We start from the raw sequence: 16,071 nt of genomic DNA, 5'->3' as shown, positions 1-16,071 counted from the left end.
CGGCGGCGCCAAGATGGCGGCGTCCTGCGAGGTGAGCGCGGGGCGACAGGCGGGACGGGCGGGAACCTGTGGAGCGGGGTGGGGGGACGGCAGGGACGAGATCTGAAACGGGCAGAAAACGCTCAAAACGGTTGGAAAGGGGGCGGAGGTGCCCTGTGCGCGGGGAAGCAGGACGTGCCGAGCGACCTCGACCCCGTCCTATAGCGGGGGGCCAACCCGGGCTCACGGTGAGGTAACGTGGCCCTAGTGCTGCAGGAGCTGCCTGAGGAGGCGGGATTCCCTTCGGTGCTTGGCTTTTCTCAAATACACTCCAAGCTTCCCCCTCCATCCACTCCCGGATCGGCAAGGATCAGGAAAATACATATTGCCAGAAAACAGTAAATGCTGGGGAGAATTGCACACTACTAGAGTGCCCGCAAGACATTAAGATATAACTTAACATAATAGAAGCATTGTGTGCTCTGCTGATAATCTCAACCATTTATCTTATAGTCAAGGGTTTAAGGGAATGATTAGTTTGCAGTGCAGCTGTCCGTGGCTGTGAGATTTAGTACAAGGAGGTGGAGAGATGTAAATCCAGGCGACGCGGGTAAAACAGGGGAGCGAGGAATTATAGGAAGCAAAAAATCTTGTATCACAATTCAGAATGTATTGCAAGGTTTACTCAGTATTGAAGTATTTCAATCAAATGGTGCTTAACTAGCAGCAATTTGCCAAACCAGTCATTTCTCTAAGGTGATGATGCCTTTTGGGGATCATCACAATTGAAATAGCTAGACACTGTGAGAGAGAGAGACTGTGACATGGGTAAGGAGAAACAGAAGGCGTTAGCTTTCCTTTGAGATAAATTTCAATAAATCAGTCTAACTCACTGTGTTGCATAATGGTTACACTGTATTGCTACAACATATAGAGTATTGCCAATTTATCAAGATGGGCTGGAGGTTTATTTTAGAATTGATGCCTTCATAACAAATATGCAACAGCTCTTAAAAGTGCACACAGCAGAAGCAAAACAAATTAAGCTGCTTAATACTAGGGATGTGATGAAAGCCCTCTCCTGGCTATAGGCGAGAGGAGCTCCCATCATTGGATTTTTTTCTGAGCTCAGCTCTCAGCTTATCTTGACAGTTGTGGCATTGGTCAAAATTAGATGAGCTAAACTATTTAATTACAATATTTCCATTCTTACTTCTGTGTAAACACTGCATTTTAAAGACATAAAACAGCTGCAGTAGTAACTGACCTATTGAATCATAACATCAATAGTGGAGGGAGAGCTTTTTTTTTTCCTTTCCAAGCAACGGGAGGGGAAATATATCTTGAAGGAGGAAAATGCATCAGAACTTCAGCAAAAACACCATATGATGCTAGGTCCTAAAACTACCCCTAGAGTATTTTAAATTCATTGCATTTCAAATGTGCATTGCTACAATACCTCACCAAATCCTCTGGGCATATTTATGGTTTGTTAGCTTCATATTTCTATTCCAAGACACTGAAACAAAAACCACAGTACCAAGTGTTTCATTTCTATCATTGCAGACTGACTTTTCTGATTCTTAAATTGGAATAAAAATGTTGGCTGATCCCTCATCTATTTGATTTTTATTTTTTCCTTGGGCTATGTGTTGCCATTGATAGCTTGCCCACAGCTATCAGTTTCAACTGGGCTTAAGAACAACACAGCTGTGTAGAAGCTTCAGCCTTTCCAGTAGTTGCTTTAATTGTCTGTTCTTTTTTTAATAGGAATTGCAGTAGGATGAAAGGGAATTCTTACTGATGGAGCACTGTTGAGAATATTTGGGACTCGTGAGAAAGATTTTTGAAAGCTTGAGCCACGTCACGCTGGAATCATGTTAAACAAGCCCTTGCTGGTGGAATCCCTGATCGTGTTCATCGCTGTTCTGTGTGTGCACACGGTGGTGTGGGACCGACATTCCTGGTGTGCTATCGCTCTTGCTGTCCAGGCTTTCTATGTCCAATTCAAGTGGGACCGTCTGCTCCAGCTGGGTGGAGCTGTGTTCCAGTTCCGTACAACAGCCAACAGTGGCCTCCTCCCAGCTAGCATGGTCGTCCCCTTGTTGGGGATAGTGATGAAGGAGAGATGCAAGTCTGCTGGCATTGTATTCTTCGAACGTTTTGGCATAGTTGTAGCCTCCACTGGCATGCTGGTTGCTCTCTTTCTGTCTGTAATAGCAGTTGGCATCACAAAACCTGTGCCAACCAACACTTGCATACTTACTGGTATTGCTGGCAGTATAATAATCTATACCATGAAGCACTCTTTGACAGTTTCAGAAGTGATAGAGGTCCTAGAAGTGCTGCTAATTTTTGTCTACCTCAGTATGATCTTGCTCTACTTGTTGCCTCGATGTTTTACTCCTGGAGAAGCGTTATTAGTTATTGAGGGTATAAGTTTTGTGCTCAATCAGCTCATTAAGCGTTCGCTGAACGTAGTGGAGAGCAGAGGCGACCCCATAGACTTTTTCCTTCTGGTGACAGTTGTCGGAGTTGTTCTGCTTGGGATTATTTTCACTGTTCTCTTCCTTTTCATGGATTCGGGTACCTGGATCTCCTCCATGTTTTTCCACATGATGACAGCTGTGTTAGGCCTAGGGGTCATCATGCCTTGGCTTTACCGGCTGATCCAGAGGAATCCTTTGTTCTGGCTACTCCAGTTTCTATTTCAGACGCAGACAAGAGTTTACCTCCTTGTGTATTGGACCATGTTGGCTGCTTCAGCATGCGCCGTGGTTTTCTACCAGAATGCTAAAAGATCATCTGAGTCTAAGAAACACCAGGCTTCAACCATAACCAGGAAATGTTTCCATTTCATTGTGGTAGCTACTTATGTCCCTGGGCTGATCTACGACCGCCAGCTTCTCTACGTTGCTGCAGTGTTGTGTCTGGCAGTGTTTATCTTCCTGGAATACATTCGGTATTTCAGGATCAAACCCTTTGGCCAAACCCTTAGGCATTTGCTGTCTCTCTTCTTGGACGAAAGAGACAGTGGACCTCTAATTTTGACTCATATTTATCTTCTTCTTGGCATGTCCCTTCCAGTGTGGCTGTTTCCAAGACCTTGTGCTCCTAAAGGTACCTTGTCTGGGGCAGGAGCTCTGGTCCCCTACTCTGGGGTGCTGGCAGTAGGGGTAGGAGACACTATGGCTTCAGTTTTGGGCAGCACAATGGGGGAAATCAAATGGCCAGGAACAAAGAAGACCTTTGAAGGGACAATGATGGCTATTTTTGCTCAGATCATTGCTGTGGCTCTAATTCTCATCTTTGACAGCAGTGTGAATCTGAACTCCAGTTATGCCTGGATTCTGGGGTCTGTGAGCTTAGTTTCTCTTTTGGAAGCGTATACGACGCAAATAGATAACCTGTTGTTGCCTCTCTACCTCCAAATAATGTTAATGGCTTAGAAGCATTTCCAGAAACAAAGGTTTCTCCCTTTTTAGTGAAAAATGGAAATAGAATGTGCACTGTATTGAGAGTTCAAAGCCTATCTAAATATTGTGTTTGGTACAGCAGGTAAAATTGTTAAACAAATGGAAAAACACTATTTAAAAATAAAGACTTTGTTTTGGTCTCCTGTTTCTCCCCCTGCCCCCTCCTGTATAAAAGAGGGGGTTGGTTTATCTTCTCACAGGAACACAAACAATTTTATTAGTAAACCACAAACACTATCTCCAAGTCTCCTCTTGGCGGCCACAGGGAATAAAAGAAAAAGAGGTAAGTCAATTAGAGGAAAAAAATATTCAAACCTCCCCTATTTTGCTACCTCTATAGGACATCAGAGCCAGTTTATAAAACTCATTCCACTGCACTGAGTCCCTCTGTCCATCTAGTACTGCACAAGTGAACTCCTCTTGTCTCTGTATAAATCACTTTTTGCCAATGTTAGAGCAACATATTAGTTCATATCTTCCCTGCCCCTTTCATTTTCCTGGAAGAAGCCTAAGCATTAATTTGCATTCAATAATTCTCATTTGAAGGATGGAATTAATTTCTGACACTACTTAATCATATAGAGGGATGACAGCAGACTTCGGGGAAAGTTTCACTGCAAATACAAGATACCTTAAACAATCCTGTCATATAGCCCTAACTAACAGATGTATCTTATGGATGAAAATAAGACCAAGGGTAAAATGAGCCTGAAAAGAGAGATGACAAAACTGGCCCCAGAAACAATTATAGGTTGCACTTGTGCCTGGCACAAACCAGGGCTTGAATAGCTGAGAGGCAGCATTGCCCAAGCTCCTTGCCTGGGTGTGACTCCTGAGGACTTCAAAAATAGATTTTTCCAGATACTCATGCTAGGAAACCAGACTCAGGAATTGTTCCTAAAAATTTCCCTTCTTCCATAACCATAAATCTAGCAAATTCAGCTTAAGCTTTTGTTTTGGGTTTTTTTTTTTTTTTAATATACTTGCAGTAGGAGTTTTTTGTAAGTGGCAGGGGGTACATAAAATCAGAGAACAAACATTACTCAGCAGAGAGGCGCTATTCTAGAAGATTAACTACTCCAGGGGGAAGATATGGAAAATTGTTTTTGCATCATGAGTCTTCACTCGACAAAAGAGTTCAGAGCAATGATTTATACCCTACTGAAGTCATAAAATAGCCAAGTTAGTCACTCTTCTCTCCTGCGGCTCATAGCTTTCAAACAAACTCTAGAAAAGGCAGGAAAGGGCAGCAACCAAAAGTTGGTACCAGCAGAAACTTGGCACTCACCATTACTGCAGTTGCCCGTATGCAGCTTCCTCAAACCTATTACAGTAATTTAAGATTATGAAAAATTCCTTGTCATCATGACCTATTCTGCATTGCCCAGCAAAGGACAAAAGGAAAATTTCTTACCCTGAACAAACTTGACTGTTTCATGTTAGGCAAATGCCAGAGGCAAGCAATATACTTTTCAAAAGAATGAGTCTGTGAGAACTGGACCCTTGCTCCCAAACCAGCTTACTTTGGCAGGGAGTATAATATAGGAAATAAGTGAATATATTCAAGTCCATTCTGCCATCAGCAGAGCAAAATTCATCTAACTGAGCACTGGCAGGACTGGTCTATTTTTATATCACTTCTAAAAATAACTTGCAAAATTTAGAATTTTATTCTGCTTATGAGATTGTTTTTTTACATCAAACTTTTAAAAATTAAAATGTATGCCTAGAAAAGGAAATAAAGTAATCTCCTTAATCCATTTGAGACTACATTTATGCAGATTTTGACTGCTAGGCAAAGAGAAATCTGGATCAGCCTGTATCCAAAATGTTTAAGGAAAAAAAATAGGTTTAAATGTAAAGATTAGTCCTAGACCACCTTGGCAGGGCATTCCTTGATATTAAGAGTTGAACTAAAATCCACAAGACATGAATTGACTGCTTTTCAAACAGCTCAGCCATAAAAGTTAATTACTCATCAACTGTTATGACTGCTGCTCAGCCTTGGATACAGGTTTCTTACTACCTCAGTCTCCATCAAAAACAAGGTGTTGCCTTCACCTTTTTCTTCTTATCCCTTTTCTTTCTTCCAAAGACTGTATTTTGTGTTTTCCTCATTCTTCAACAGCATGGTTGCAAAATATTCAATTGATAGTAGGCACTCAAAAAAGTGAAAGAAAAAATATATTATTTAGGAGATGAAGTACCTCATCTCCTGCCTTCTGCCTTTTTCCTCATTAGCTTGGCTGGCCACAGAAATTTGCTGGAGGACACAACTCCAGATTACTTTTTTGCTGGGATTTGGGGGCTAGTATTTCTTCTTGTGCATGTATCACGTATCTTTCCTCTGGCCTAGGACACTGGGAGAAGGGTCACGGAAGGGTTGAGGTTGAAAGGATCCTCTGGAGATCATCTAATCCAACCTCAGGGTCACCTAGAACACATTTCCAAGGAAGTTTCCATGGTTTGTTCAATAGAGAAATGACATCTTTGTTCAATTATGTCTCCTTAAAAATGATATAAATGAATAGAAAAAGGACAGTTTCTGCTTATTTATTTATTTAAATGTTAGTGATCTGAATTTTTGTCTTCATAACTTCATCATGAATCCTTAAGATCTGTAATATATTAATTACCAAGAGTTAAACCTAGAGATCAAACACTCAACTATAATTTGCCAGTAGTCAGAAGATTGATCACACAAGTGGACTTCCTGCTTCATCTTGCCCACAATAGCATCATTTTTAATTAGTATTAGTTGAGCAGCCAGACAGGTTGGCTAAAAGTCAGCTTTCTTCATGAGACAGATTCACCTGTGTTGCTGGGATAAAACTGAGTAAATACACAAGACGTAAGCTCTTGACAAAAGTAGAAGACAATACTAAGCATCCTGAAGAATTACTTCTTAATTGGTCCCACAGTCAAAGTGCAAAGGTCTTTACAGGTCTGTTCCCTCACCCAAAGCACTGGGAGCCCCACGTCAGTGCTAGGAGGGCTCGTGCTGTAGTAGACAGCTCATCTAAAGCAACATATTCTGCTGTGTGAAGATGCCTCCTCCTGAGCAAAGGCAGGATCTGATCTAAGGAAAGTTCTATTCAAAGGGAGCAGAAACAGAAAGGAATCAGAAAGGAATATCAATCAACTATTTGACTGCAGAAGCCAAACACTAATTTCAGGTGTAGAGTGATGGAAAAGGCAGTTCAGGAGTTGGCTGGAGCCTGCAAAGTAAAGAAGAGTTAAAAACAAAACTTCAGAAGTCATTCCAGTTCCAATGAGAAATCACTACTGAGATACGACTGACAGAAACTAACTGTGCCCAAAGGAGCATTTTTAACTCCTGGAGCAAAATCTGATCCATTTAGGCCAAACATTTAGGACTCTTTAGTTTGAGCTTTACAAACTCAGTAGTTCTGTCTTCTCAGCACTCAGTTGTTTATCCAGTGCAAATTGCTTAAATTGGAAGGCACCCCAAGGCATGCAACTTTTCTGATTGCATACTTTTCTGAGACAAAAAACACATTATGGATTTTAAGCATGCTCCTGTCTCATATATGCTTACTGCATATGATCTCGATCATTAAAAATGTCAAGTTTGACAACTTAAAAAAATAAAGCTAATAAAAGCTTTTAAGGGACATGTTTCTCATTTCTCATTCCATTTTATTAAGTTTTGTTCTGTTCCCAAGAGAGTTGATTGCAGAAGGACAGGCAAGTATTGCAACTTTGTTTATCATGGGTTGAAATCAAGCAGATTCAGTTGTACAGTATTAGGGAGTGCCATTTGGTGGAGACACTTCTCACCTCTCCTGAGGAGGAGCTGGGGGCACTAGGGAGCTGGTACTTGCTCCTGAACTAGAAAATCTTAGGCCTAATACTGCAATTGGTCTGATGGAGAGAGAACTTCGCGTTCATCCTTGGAGACCATACTATGAAGCTCCTCAGCATATATTTAAGCAAAGCTGTGGCCAGCATAGCTCAACCAAATACAGAGAACAGCTTCCTGCGTGTACCAACAGCATAGAGCTGCCAGTGGCATGCAAGAAAACAAGACTCATCTTGGTTATTGCATTGAAAAAGCTCCTTAGCTGCCTGTTATAAAGGCGGCCTTACCAGTTTTCTTTGCTCCAGCTGGTGTCTTTGGCTTCCATCACATGGAAGGTGAAGGCATGGCGAGAAAGCTCGGACGTGTTCAACTCGCTCTTATGGACAACTTCACCATGGATAAGAATAAGTCCACCTGTTTGCAGAAAGTCTGTTGTGTTTTTGTGTACCAAAAATTCAGAATTAAAAATGACAATCAACATAAGGAACATTTAAGCAGGGTCTTGTTTTGGGGTGTTCTTTTTACCTTTGCTTATAGGCACAGGTATGAATCTGTTGTCTTCATAGGTTGGCTCTGACCCTATAAACTCTACACACGTTGAGGTGCCTGGTGAGGCACGGACCATTCTCCGGGTAATTCCACCTGCAAATCCACAGAACAAAAACATGCACAGAGGTTTAACAGCCAACTAGATCATACACAGCTGCAGAACATCTGTGATTTCTCTTGGCACTGATTGGAATAAACCATAGCTTTGTTTTTCATTAAGCTTTTCATTAAACAAAGATTTAGGATTTTCCAGCTGTGGAAGAAGTGATGCAGCTGCCTTTTGTTTGGCTTCCTGGCTCTTTCTGGGCATTGCAACACAGGTCTCAAGGAACACACATAGTTGTGCACTTATGCAAAGCCAACCTTTGGTCTGTTTCTCTTTTCTAGAACAGCATAAATTGAAATATGAGTGCAAAATTTGTTGACTCCATAATATGTTTGTGTCTTAAAAAATTAAGAGCATTATGGTTAGTCTGAGTAAAAGCTTAGATGAGCAACAGTTTGAAGTTAAAGAACATGCCCTATAGGTAGTGAAATAAACTCAAAACTGTGCTAAGAACCCAATAGTGGTTAGAAGTATAGGGCATCTTCCATCAGTCACAACAGATACTACACGAGTTGGTTTTGATTTGGTTCAGTCTGCGTGTTCCTCTGAGCCACTGTTCCCCAGTTGCTTCGGTGCGGTCCAGGTGACCCTCATGTAGGATCTGGAGGCTTTCTTGCTTAACGTCCTTCTGACCTGTATTTGACAGTTATCAGGGAAGAGGACTTTTAGTCCCCTCGAGTATCACTGTCAGGGATAAAAATGTTACTAGACGTAGCTCAGGGCAACAAAAGTGGGATTTTTACAAAGGGAATGCAACTTGGAGAAAAAACAGCTTCTGCAGGCACTGTGCGATGCCGAGAACACAATACAACCCGCGTTGCTGTCCGCTGCTCAGTGTAAAAGGAGAGCACGTGTCACAGCATACACCAAAACGGCATAAATCTTACTGGTGTGAGAGCCAGGAATGAACCATAAGCAGCCGTTCTCCAGCGTGGCATCCTCCAGTGCAATCCAGAAGCCCAGGACTCTGCCCAGGGGCTCTGTGTACAGGAACGTGGCATCCTGGTGTGGAGTCACTGAAACGAGACACACTGGATATGTCTTTGGAAGCCTGCAGAACTCAAAACGCCAGGAGGGCTGCGCGCTTACTTGTCTTCTTGACCTTGCCTTTCCACCCATCTAGCACTCTCTTTAAGCCATACATTAAAATACCACGTTTCAACCTCCTGCAAATGTAAATTTAGTCTTTTTGTTATGTCACACAGGATGTACAAGTATTTCTGGAAATCGGATGCCTTTTCCTATAATCCTTAACAAGACTCAGGACATAAAAAAACACCCTCAGGTCTCATTCTGATTCTGGCCCCCTTTCCTGATGGAATATAACCAGCAGTGTAGTACAGGGATTATATGAATCTCACCTTCACCACCAATGCCAGGTTGCTGCAAGAATAAGAAAGAAGGTCTGTGAAGAGAATAGTTTCACAGCTTCCCATATAGAACAGTGTCTTACTGAGTAATAAGGAGACTTGAATTACTGTACCTTGAAGATATACATGCTTTGCACAATTACTGGACTCTCAAGGCCTAGTTTTCTTCCCAGTTCCTTAAAAACACAACAAATTGGAAAAAAAAACTGAAAAAATGACTTTTGCATTATTCTTAGAAAATATTTAATTTCCTTTTATGGGCAAAAATGATTCTACTTAGGAGTCCAGAATATTCAAAATTAACAATTCCATAATTTATTTTTTCCAGGCAGTTCTAGAGAACAGTAGCATCTTACCTGCACCTTGGAGGAGTGAGTGATTTGCTTGAAGACCGGATCGTAAGCGTGTAAAGCTAAGGCGAAAGAAAAGACTCAAGCTGAAAATTTCTGTAGCAGAAGAGAACCGGGATGCTGTCTATGATGGGCTGCTGAAGACTCCAGCCAAGCAACAGAAATTGCAACCAGAAACTTTCTCCCAATAATGGATTTGTCATATACATGGCTTGTCAACATGTCTAAGGTGATGTGATGCTTGCAGTTCTTCCTTAGAGATCAAAAATTCAGTGGCTGCAAATTGCAGATATATATTTAAAAAATACTGTATAGCTAAGAGTGAAAAAGATTCAAGTATCATGGGATTAAATATTATGCACAATTTGGAACATGATGGATACTATACATGACCCAGAAGAGCAGTACTATCTGAATTTATTCTTAAAAAATAAAGACATCCTCTTTGGTTCCATTAAGCAGAGAACCACAAGCTGCAGGTCAGCGCCGTTTGTGCACGCTGACTCGCTGGAGTCCAACTGTGGCCAAAATTTAAGGCAAACACCTCAAATTCTGGTTCACTCAGAGCTATGATCAAACTTGCAGCTAGGACACTATACCAGGAGGGGCTGCTACAGAGCAAGAGAAGACGTCGGACTCAACCAAAAAGAGGAATTACAGAAAAATAAGTCAAGAGGAGCCTTGCACGGTTCTGCTGCTGAGTCAGCAGGCGCCCGCGGTCGTTCTCACTTCCTCTGAGGAAAAGCTCAAGTGTAGCAGACTGGAAGGGGGGTTGTGGGAAGGTGATTTTTTTTGCTTAAGAATGTTGTTTTCCTGAGAAAACCACAGAAATGAGAACTCTCAGTACTGACTTTCTAAGTCGACTGGAGTAAAATCTGGACAAAGTTCGTGGGGTTGGAGATGGACTGAATCCTGCTCATGTTTTCCATGTATTGTTTGAAAGGAAAAGGGATGAAAATGCATGTTCAGTAGCTGGGAATGAGGAAATAGGTCATCAACTGACACCTGGAAAAGTAAAGAAACTATGTTGGTGACACCAAAGAAGGTAAAACAGTTTTGGCAACACACCATTGTACAGGTCATGGAAGACATGGTTTGAACTGTACTGAATGTGACCAATTTTAGGCACTAAATGTTAGACAAATCTCTTATGTAAGAGTTACAGGGGCTGAAGTCCAAACTTTCGCATGTCAGTGATTTTGCACTATGCATGCTGAAAAACCTCCTAGAAACTGCTTTCTGAACAGGGATTTAACTGAAAACTTTGAGGTCTTTTGATACCAGAAATCTCTGCAGTTCCCTCAACATGGAGAAAATTGCAGAGATGGTGATAGAAATATATGATAAAAAGCCAACTGACACATAGGGAAATTGAGTTGAAGAACTTAATGCAGAAACCCAGTCTAAACCAGCCTGAGGTTGCAAAGAAAGGAACTATGTGGCCATAACACCAAAAAGGGGGTGATTTTTGCAATATTGCGTGCAGTGGTCCTGATGGAGCATGATGAGAAGTAGCAGAACAAGGAGGAAATCAGTTCTGCAGCAAGAAAGTTTTAATGGCCTAAGTTATTCATCATGGGCAGGTCTAGAGAAAACCTCATTTCTGAGAATACTTTTTTTTTTTTTTTTTTTTACCCCCTCCCCCAAACCACCACTGTTTAAACATACCATGGCCAATCTTGCTGATAGATTTCTCCTTTGGAATGAGAAAGTTACCTAAGAAACAAAGTAAGAGTTTAACAGGATATGCAAAGCAGGAATAGTCCATGCACCTGAAACTCTCCCATCTCTCCCCTCAGCTCCCTCCTTCCTCCATCCACTGTGGATCATTTACGTTGGAACGTACCTTTCTCATCCAAAACACCCTTCTCAAAGAAGAATCTAATCTTGTCTCCACTGTTCAGGAAATAATCTGAGCTGCCCTGCCAGAGATAAGAACCCAGTAAAGAGAGTATCCTTATAAACACATGCCCAAAGCACCCACTGGAGAGTTACTCACCTGCATCTTGTTCCCATTGAGCCGCCGCATAAACAAAATACAATCAATAAATCCCTCTTACAACAGCTTTCCACAGTACTAAGTTTCTTGGCGCTTTGCAAGAACACTGCACACACATGGGCTGCCCATGTTTTCCTGTTGCTGATTGTCACTCTTACAGCCCTAGGACGTAACTTGTTCTCTGTGCATGGAACAAGCGCAGTACAACTATCCCCGCAAGCTGCTGCAGCCGCCAGGAGCAACAGCTGCCCCGAGAGCTCTGCAGGACATCGGCCCTCTCCTATTTCACCCTCTGTCAAGACCATCAGTGATGCTCTTATGTGGGGTGACCACCGCCACCCTGAGTAGCTAGTTCTAAACATTGTCTCCCATCAGCTCATCCCAGGATTTGCCTTTTCCCTTTGCTCCTCCACAGCTCGGGGCTGCCTTGCCCATGGCGGTACCTGCGCCTGGAGCTGCTCCTTCTCCTTGGTGGAGAACTCGGTGCGGCAGTGCGGAGGCACTTCCATCTCGGCTATAACGCGCTGAATCCGATCCCTCATCCTGTCACACTCCTCCGCGGTGAAGAAATGCTCCAGCACAAGGAAGCCATCCTCATGGAACTGGAAGGGAACACCAGCATTCAGAGGGAGATGGAGCGACCGCGCTCCTCCTCCGGGATCTCCAGAGGAAGCAGGAGAAACATTTCTGGCCTTTTACTGTATCTCAGCTCATTGGAAAATTCTCTCAGCTTCATCCCTGCACCTGGACACTAGGTAGTAGATAAAACAGTTGCCCTGCTATGCAGACCATATATTCAGGTGTAGGCGTCATCAATTACACTTTCAGTTGCTCTATTCCAAAGCAAAACAATTTTTTACTGTTGCTGGCAGTTGCTTTTTGTGGTTACATCCACTTAGGACAATATTTATTTATTTGTTATTATTATTTTAAAAGAGTGTTACTACTGTATGAAAGTCATTCACAGGCTCAGATTTCATACAGTGCACAGCAACATGTTTTAAGTTCTCAATCTAACAGAATGTTGAAAACAGAAGATAGAATTGCTGGCGTTTCTGTGGCTTATGGATGTCTTCTCTAAAAGAAAAAAAGACTAGCAACAAACTATAACTCTGCTAAAATAAACAGAGCGGTCATACCTGGACTCAAAATTAGAATAAAACTCATCCCTAAGCTGGAAAAAATTGTTTTCTTTGAGGTAAATATCCCTTGGAGGTTTCTCCTGGTTGACTCAGCCCCTTAGAGAAGCAGTGAACTGTTTTGACACTACTGTTTCTTTATATAGAGTCCCCTGGAGATTATCCCTTGACAGGCAGATTTCGCCTTCATGGATAAGAGCTGAGCAGGGAGACAGAAGGGAAGAGAGCGATTCGGACTGCAGGACAATGCCCCTGGAAACGCTCAGAGCTGCAACAGGCTCCTGCCCTCTTATGCTTAAATATGTGCAAGAAACCGCAAAGAATATAAAGTCCGTGTAAAGCAGATCTCGCTAGATCTAGTCATTGGTTAAGCAGCAGCGACCGTGTTTCCAAAGCCCTGCGACCAGGCAGCGCTGCAGGTTCCCGGTGTAACCCCGCGGGCTCCGCTTACCTTTCGGATGAGGCTCGGGGTGACCCACGCCATGAGGCGGACGCTCCCGGGCCCGCGAGCCGCAGGCCAGACCCGCCGGAGCTGCCGCCCGCCGCCGCACGTGACCCTTCCCGCGGCGCCGAGAGGGAGCGCGGCCGGCCGGGAGCTGCCTCCGGGAATTCTGCTCCCGGCTCCGGACGGATCTTCCTGCTGGGGACGCTCGGGGCTGCAGCACTTGGCGTCAGCTCTTGGTACAACTTCACAAAACCGTCCGAGGTTATAGCATGCAGTCACAAACTTGATTCACTTCTCACCTCCAAAGAAAAACCCACATTTTATAATTAATAACTATTCTAGTTTCTTCTCTGGGTTAAGGCACAAACATGGTGGTTGAATAAAGTAAAATAAGATTTGCTAAAGATTCAAACTTCTTACACGACACATCTGACGTTTTCGTTCACAGATGCTCTACAGTGACTTACAGCTTCAGTTGCCCGACTTGCTGTCCTGGAGCTCCAGACATATGTGTAAATAGGTAAGCCAAGAGCCACAGCACATACCAAAGGTGGATTAAGTGCAAAAACTAGCTCTAACAGGTAAAAGACAGAGCAAATAATAGCTGCCAACCCAGCGGTGGCGCTCACTGCCAATACATCCTTCCCATGGAACAAGAATCCCTAGGGAAGGCTTTTTCTCTCCAGAGAAAAAGGCATTTGGCTTTGTAGGAAGCACTGAAAAGACCTTCCCTGAAAGGACATTGCCCTTTCAGCAGGGAGACGTTTCATCACGGGGATGTTTTTATGCTGCGCTTGCATAGCCAAAAACAAGTTGAGGGAGCACAAAACGCTCGTGGGAAGGGATTTACTTCCAAATGTACCTGCTAGCAACTGCAAAATCTATCTGAAATAAATATTGTCTGAGTAAAGTCCACTACTCTGCAAGGAAATAGACTCTGGATAAAAATACCTCCCCTCCCTTTTTTTAATTAAAAGGAAATAATGCAATAGTGTTTTCTAGTGAAAACACTTGATTTCACGTTTGAATCTTTAAAGATGGCTTTCAAACTTTTCTCTGCATACAGGTAGGTATGAATTTGGTAGTTTCAAAAACTAAAGTTTGCAAGAGAGTTTTACTACTAGAGTATGAAGGTGGAGGGCAGCAATCAGCCTCCAATACTGCAAAATGCAAACACAACCCTAGTCTCTCCCTGCATCCCATTACAGGGGTGTCACCAACAAGAAAGTGAAGCTGTTTCTTAGAAAAAACTGTGTAACCAATGGAAAAAACCTGCTGTAGCTCTTGCCTGCAAGGAGACCTGGAAAGAACCTCACCTCTCGTGACATTGCCCTCTTTAGAGCTTGGACAAATAGACCTTTTACACGCGCTCCCCTGCCACTCCTCAAGATCTGTGTCATTTGTCTGCTTTACTAATGTCACATACTTCTCATTCCTTTTTTTTTTTTGGGGGGGGGCAATATTGCACGTCATCTCCTCCACTCCCCAACTTACACGCACTTGACAACTTCAGAAACTGTTCTAGCACACACATGCAACAGTAAACCACAGCTTTCCTGTTCCATTTAAGGATTGATTTACAAATGAACTGTATAAACAGCAGATATAACACTTGGACACAAGAAGCATTATAGAACAGCTGGCTGTGTAAAATGGGAAAGGCAAATAAATTATCTTGGTTACAGGAACATTTGTCAATGCCTATTCTTAGGATTTCTGCAGTCCTTTGCCATACCAGACATGCTCCTACTTTGGTGGTTAGAGTTTTTTCATCAAGAAGCCCTGCATAATAAGCTAACAATAAAAGAGAATATCATATTTGCAAATACCTTCAATTCCAGCGAGTTTAAACAAGGCAAGTAGAAAGTATTTGGACAAAACTGGGAAATGGCCCCTTTTTCCTCTCCTCCCTCCCCTGTAGGAGCTCTGTTGCAGATGATTAACAACATTTTCTCCCGACAAGTTCATAACAACACTGCACTTTTGGCAAATTCCTTCGGAGGCTGCCAAAGCCCGTCCTGTGTCTGGACGCAGGGTATAGGCACGCGCGATATTTGGAACATGAGCAACCCAGCAGCAGAGCACAAGTGCTTCAAATACCTTTTGAACTGTTGTGATTATCCTAGTTTCCTCCTTGAAAATAGTTCCTATTGATACGATTTGGAGCCAAACCAGTTTGTCAGCTCCCCAGAGCTGGTTTAGGCGCCTCAGCGCTCCAGCCAGGCCTGATATGTTGGACCTACCCGGCTTCTTGGCAAGCAAAAACTTCAGCTAGATCCTTTATCACCTATTCTGAAGCTCTCAGCAGTATCAGCAACAAATGACAGAGTATTTCCATCTGAAACAGGGAGAGTGGAAACAAGAACAACATGTATTTAAATTGTGCTAAACAGTATATTACTATTATTCAAAATAGCATAGGTATTTGAGCTTTATTTTTTTTTTCTCCTGGATCAGCAGGATAACTTCTCCCAAGTTACCAGGTGCTTCAGAAATAAAGGTAATTTTCTGCTAGGAGAATCTTTATTGTCATCAAAGACATGAAAACTTAGAAAGATCAAGGAGGGGGAAGCTTACTGTGTGGCACGGCTAGAGGAATAACATTAGTAGAGTCCCAACCGCCTATACTGCATCTTCAGTCTATACATTTCAGTCTATACATTTCATAGAAAGCCTGTATTTATCAAGACTAAAATACATAAATATATATTTATACACATACAATAAAGATACATCACCTCTTTACCTTTGGGCTCTTCCTCCATTACCATGTCTTGGTCCTCCAGGACTCAAAACCTGCACAAATTGTGTTCTTCAATGGTACCTCTCATTCTT

At 42.6% G+C, this 16,071-nt stretch overlaps 2 protein-coding genes across 2 annotated transcripts; one reads left to right on the top strand and one right to left on the bottom strand.

Annotated features, from left to right (window-relative positions):
* Positions 1–3: 3 nt before the first annotated feature.
* Positions 4–3,590, top strand: DOLK (dolichol kinase). Its single transcript, XM_088525222.1, has 2 exons — positions 4–31; positions 1,750–3,590. Exon 2 carries the CDS (start codon positions 1,857–1,859, stop codon positions 3,426–3,428), a length of 1,572 nt encoding a protein of 523 aa, XP_088381348.1. The 5' UTR covers positions 4–31; positions 1,750–1,856; the 3' UTR covers positions 3,429–3,590.
* A 2,948-nt stretch (positions 3,591–6,538) lies between these two features.
* Positions 6,539–12,250, bottom strand: PHYHD1 (phytanoyl-CoA dioxygenase domain containing 1). The gene is made up of 10 exons (XM_010228757.2): positions 12,096–12,250; positions 11,500–11,575; positions 11,322–11,369; positions 9,660–9,715; positions 9,417–9,479; positions 9,295–9,316; positions 8,821–8,949; positions 7,804–7,920; positions 7,566–7,692; positions 6,539–6,673 (listed from the first exon to the last, which is right to left on the bottom strand). The coding sequence occupies exons 1-10, from the start codon at positions 12,192–12,194 to the stop codon at positions 6,628–6,630; spliced, it is 783 nt and encodes a 260-aa protein (XP_010227059.2). The 5' UTR covers positions 12,195–12,250; the 3' UTR covers positions 6,539–6,627.
* Between the last annotated feature and the right edge of the window lie 3,821 nt (positions 12,251–16,071).

The sequence above is a fragment of the Tinamus guttatus genome, unplaced genomic scaffold, assembly GCF_059628265.1.
Source record: "Tinamus guttatus ecotype Peru unplaced genomic scaffold, ASM5962826v1 Tinamus_guttatus_pri_ptg000226l, whole genome shotgun sequence".
NCBI lineage: Eukaryota > Metazoa > Chordata > Aves > Tinamiformes > Tinamidae > Tinamus > Tinamus guttatus.
This window is presented reverse-complemented; position numbering and strand designations above follow the sequence as displayed.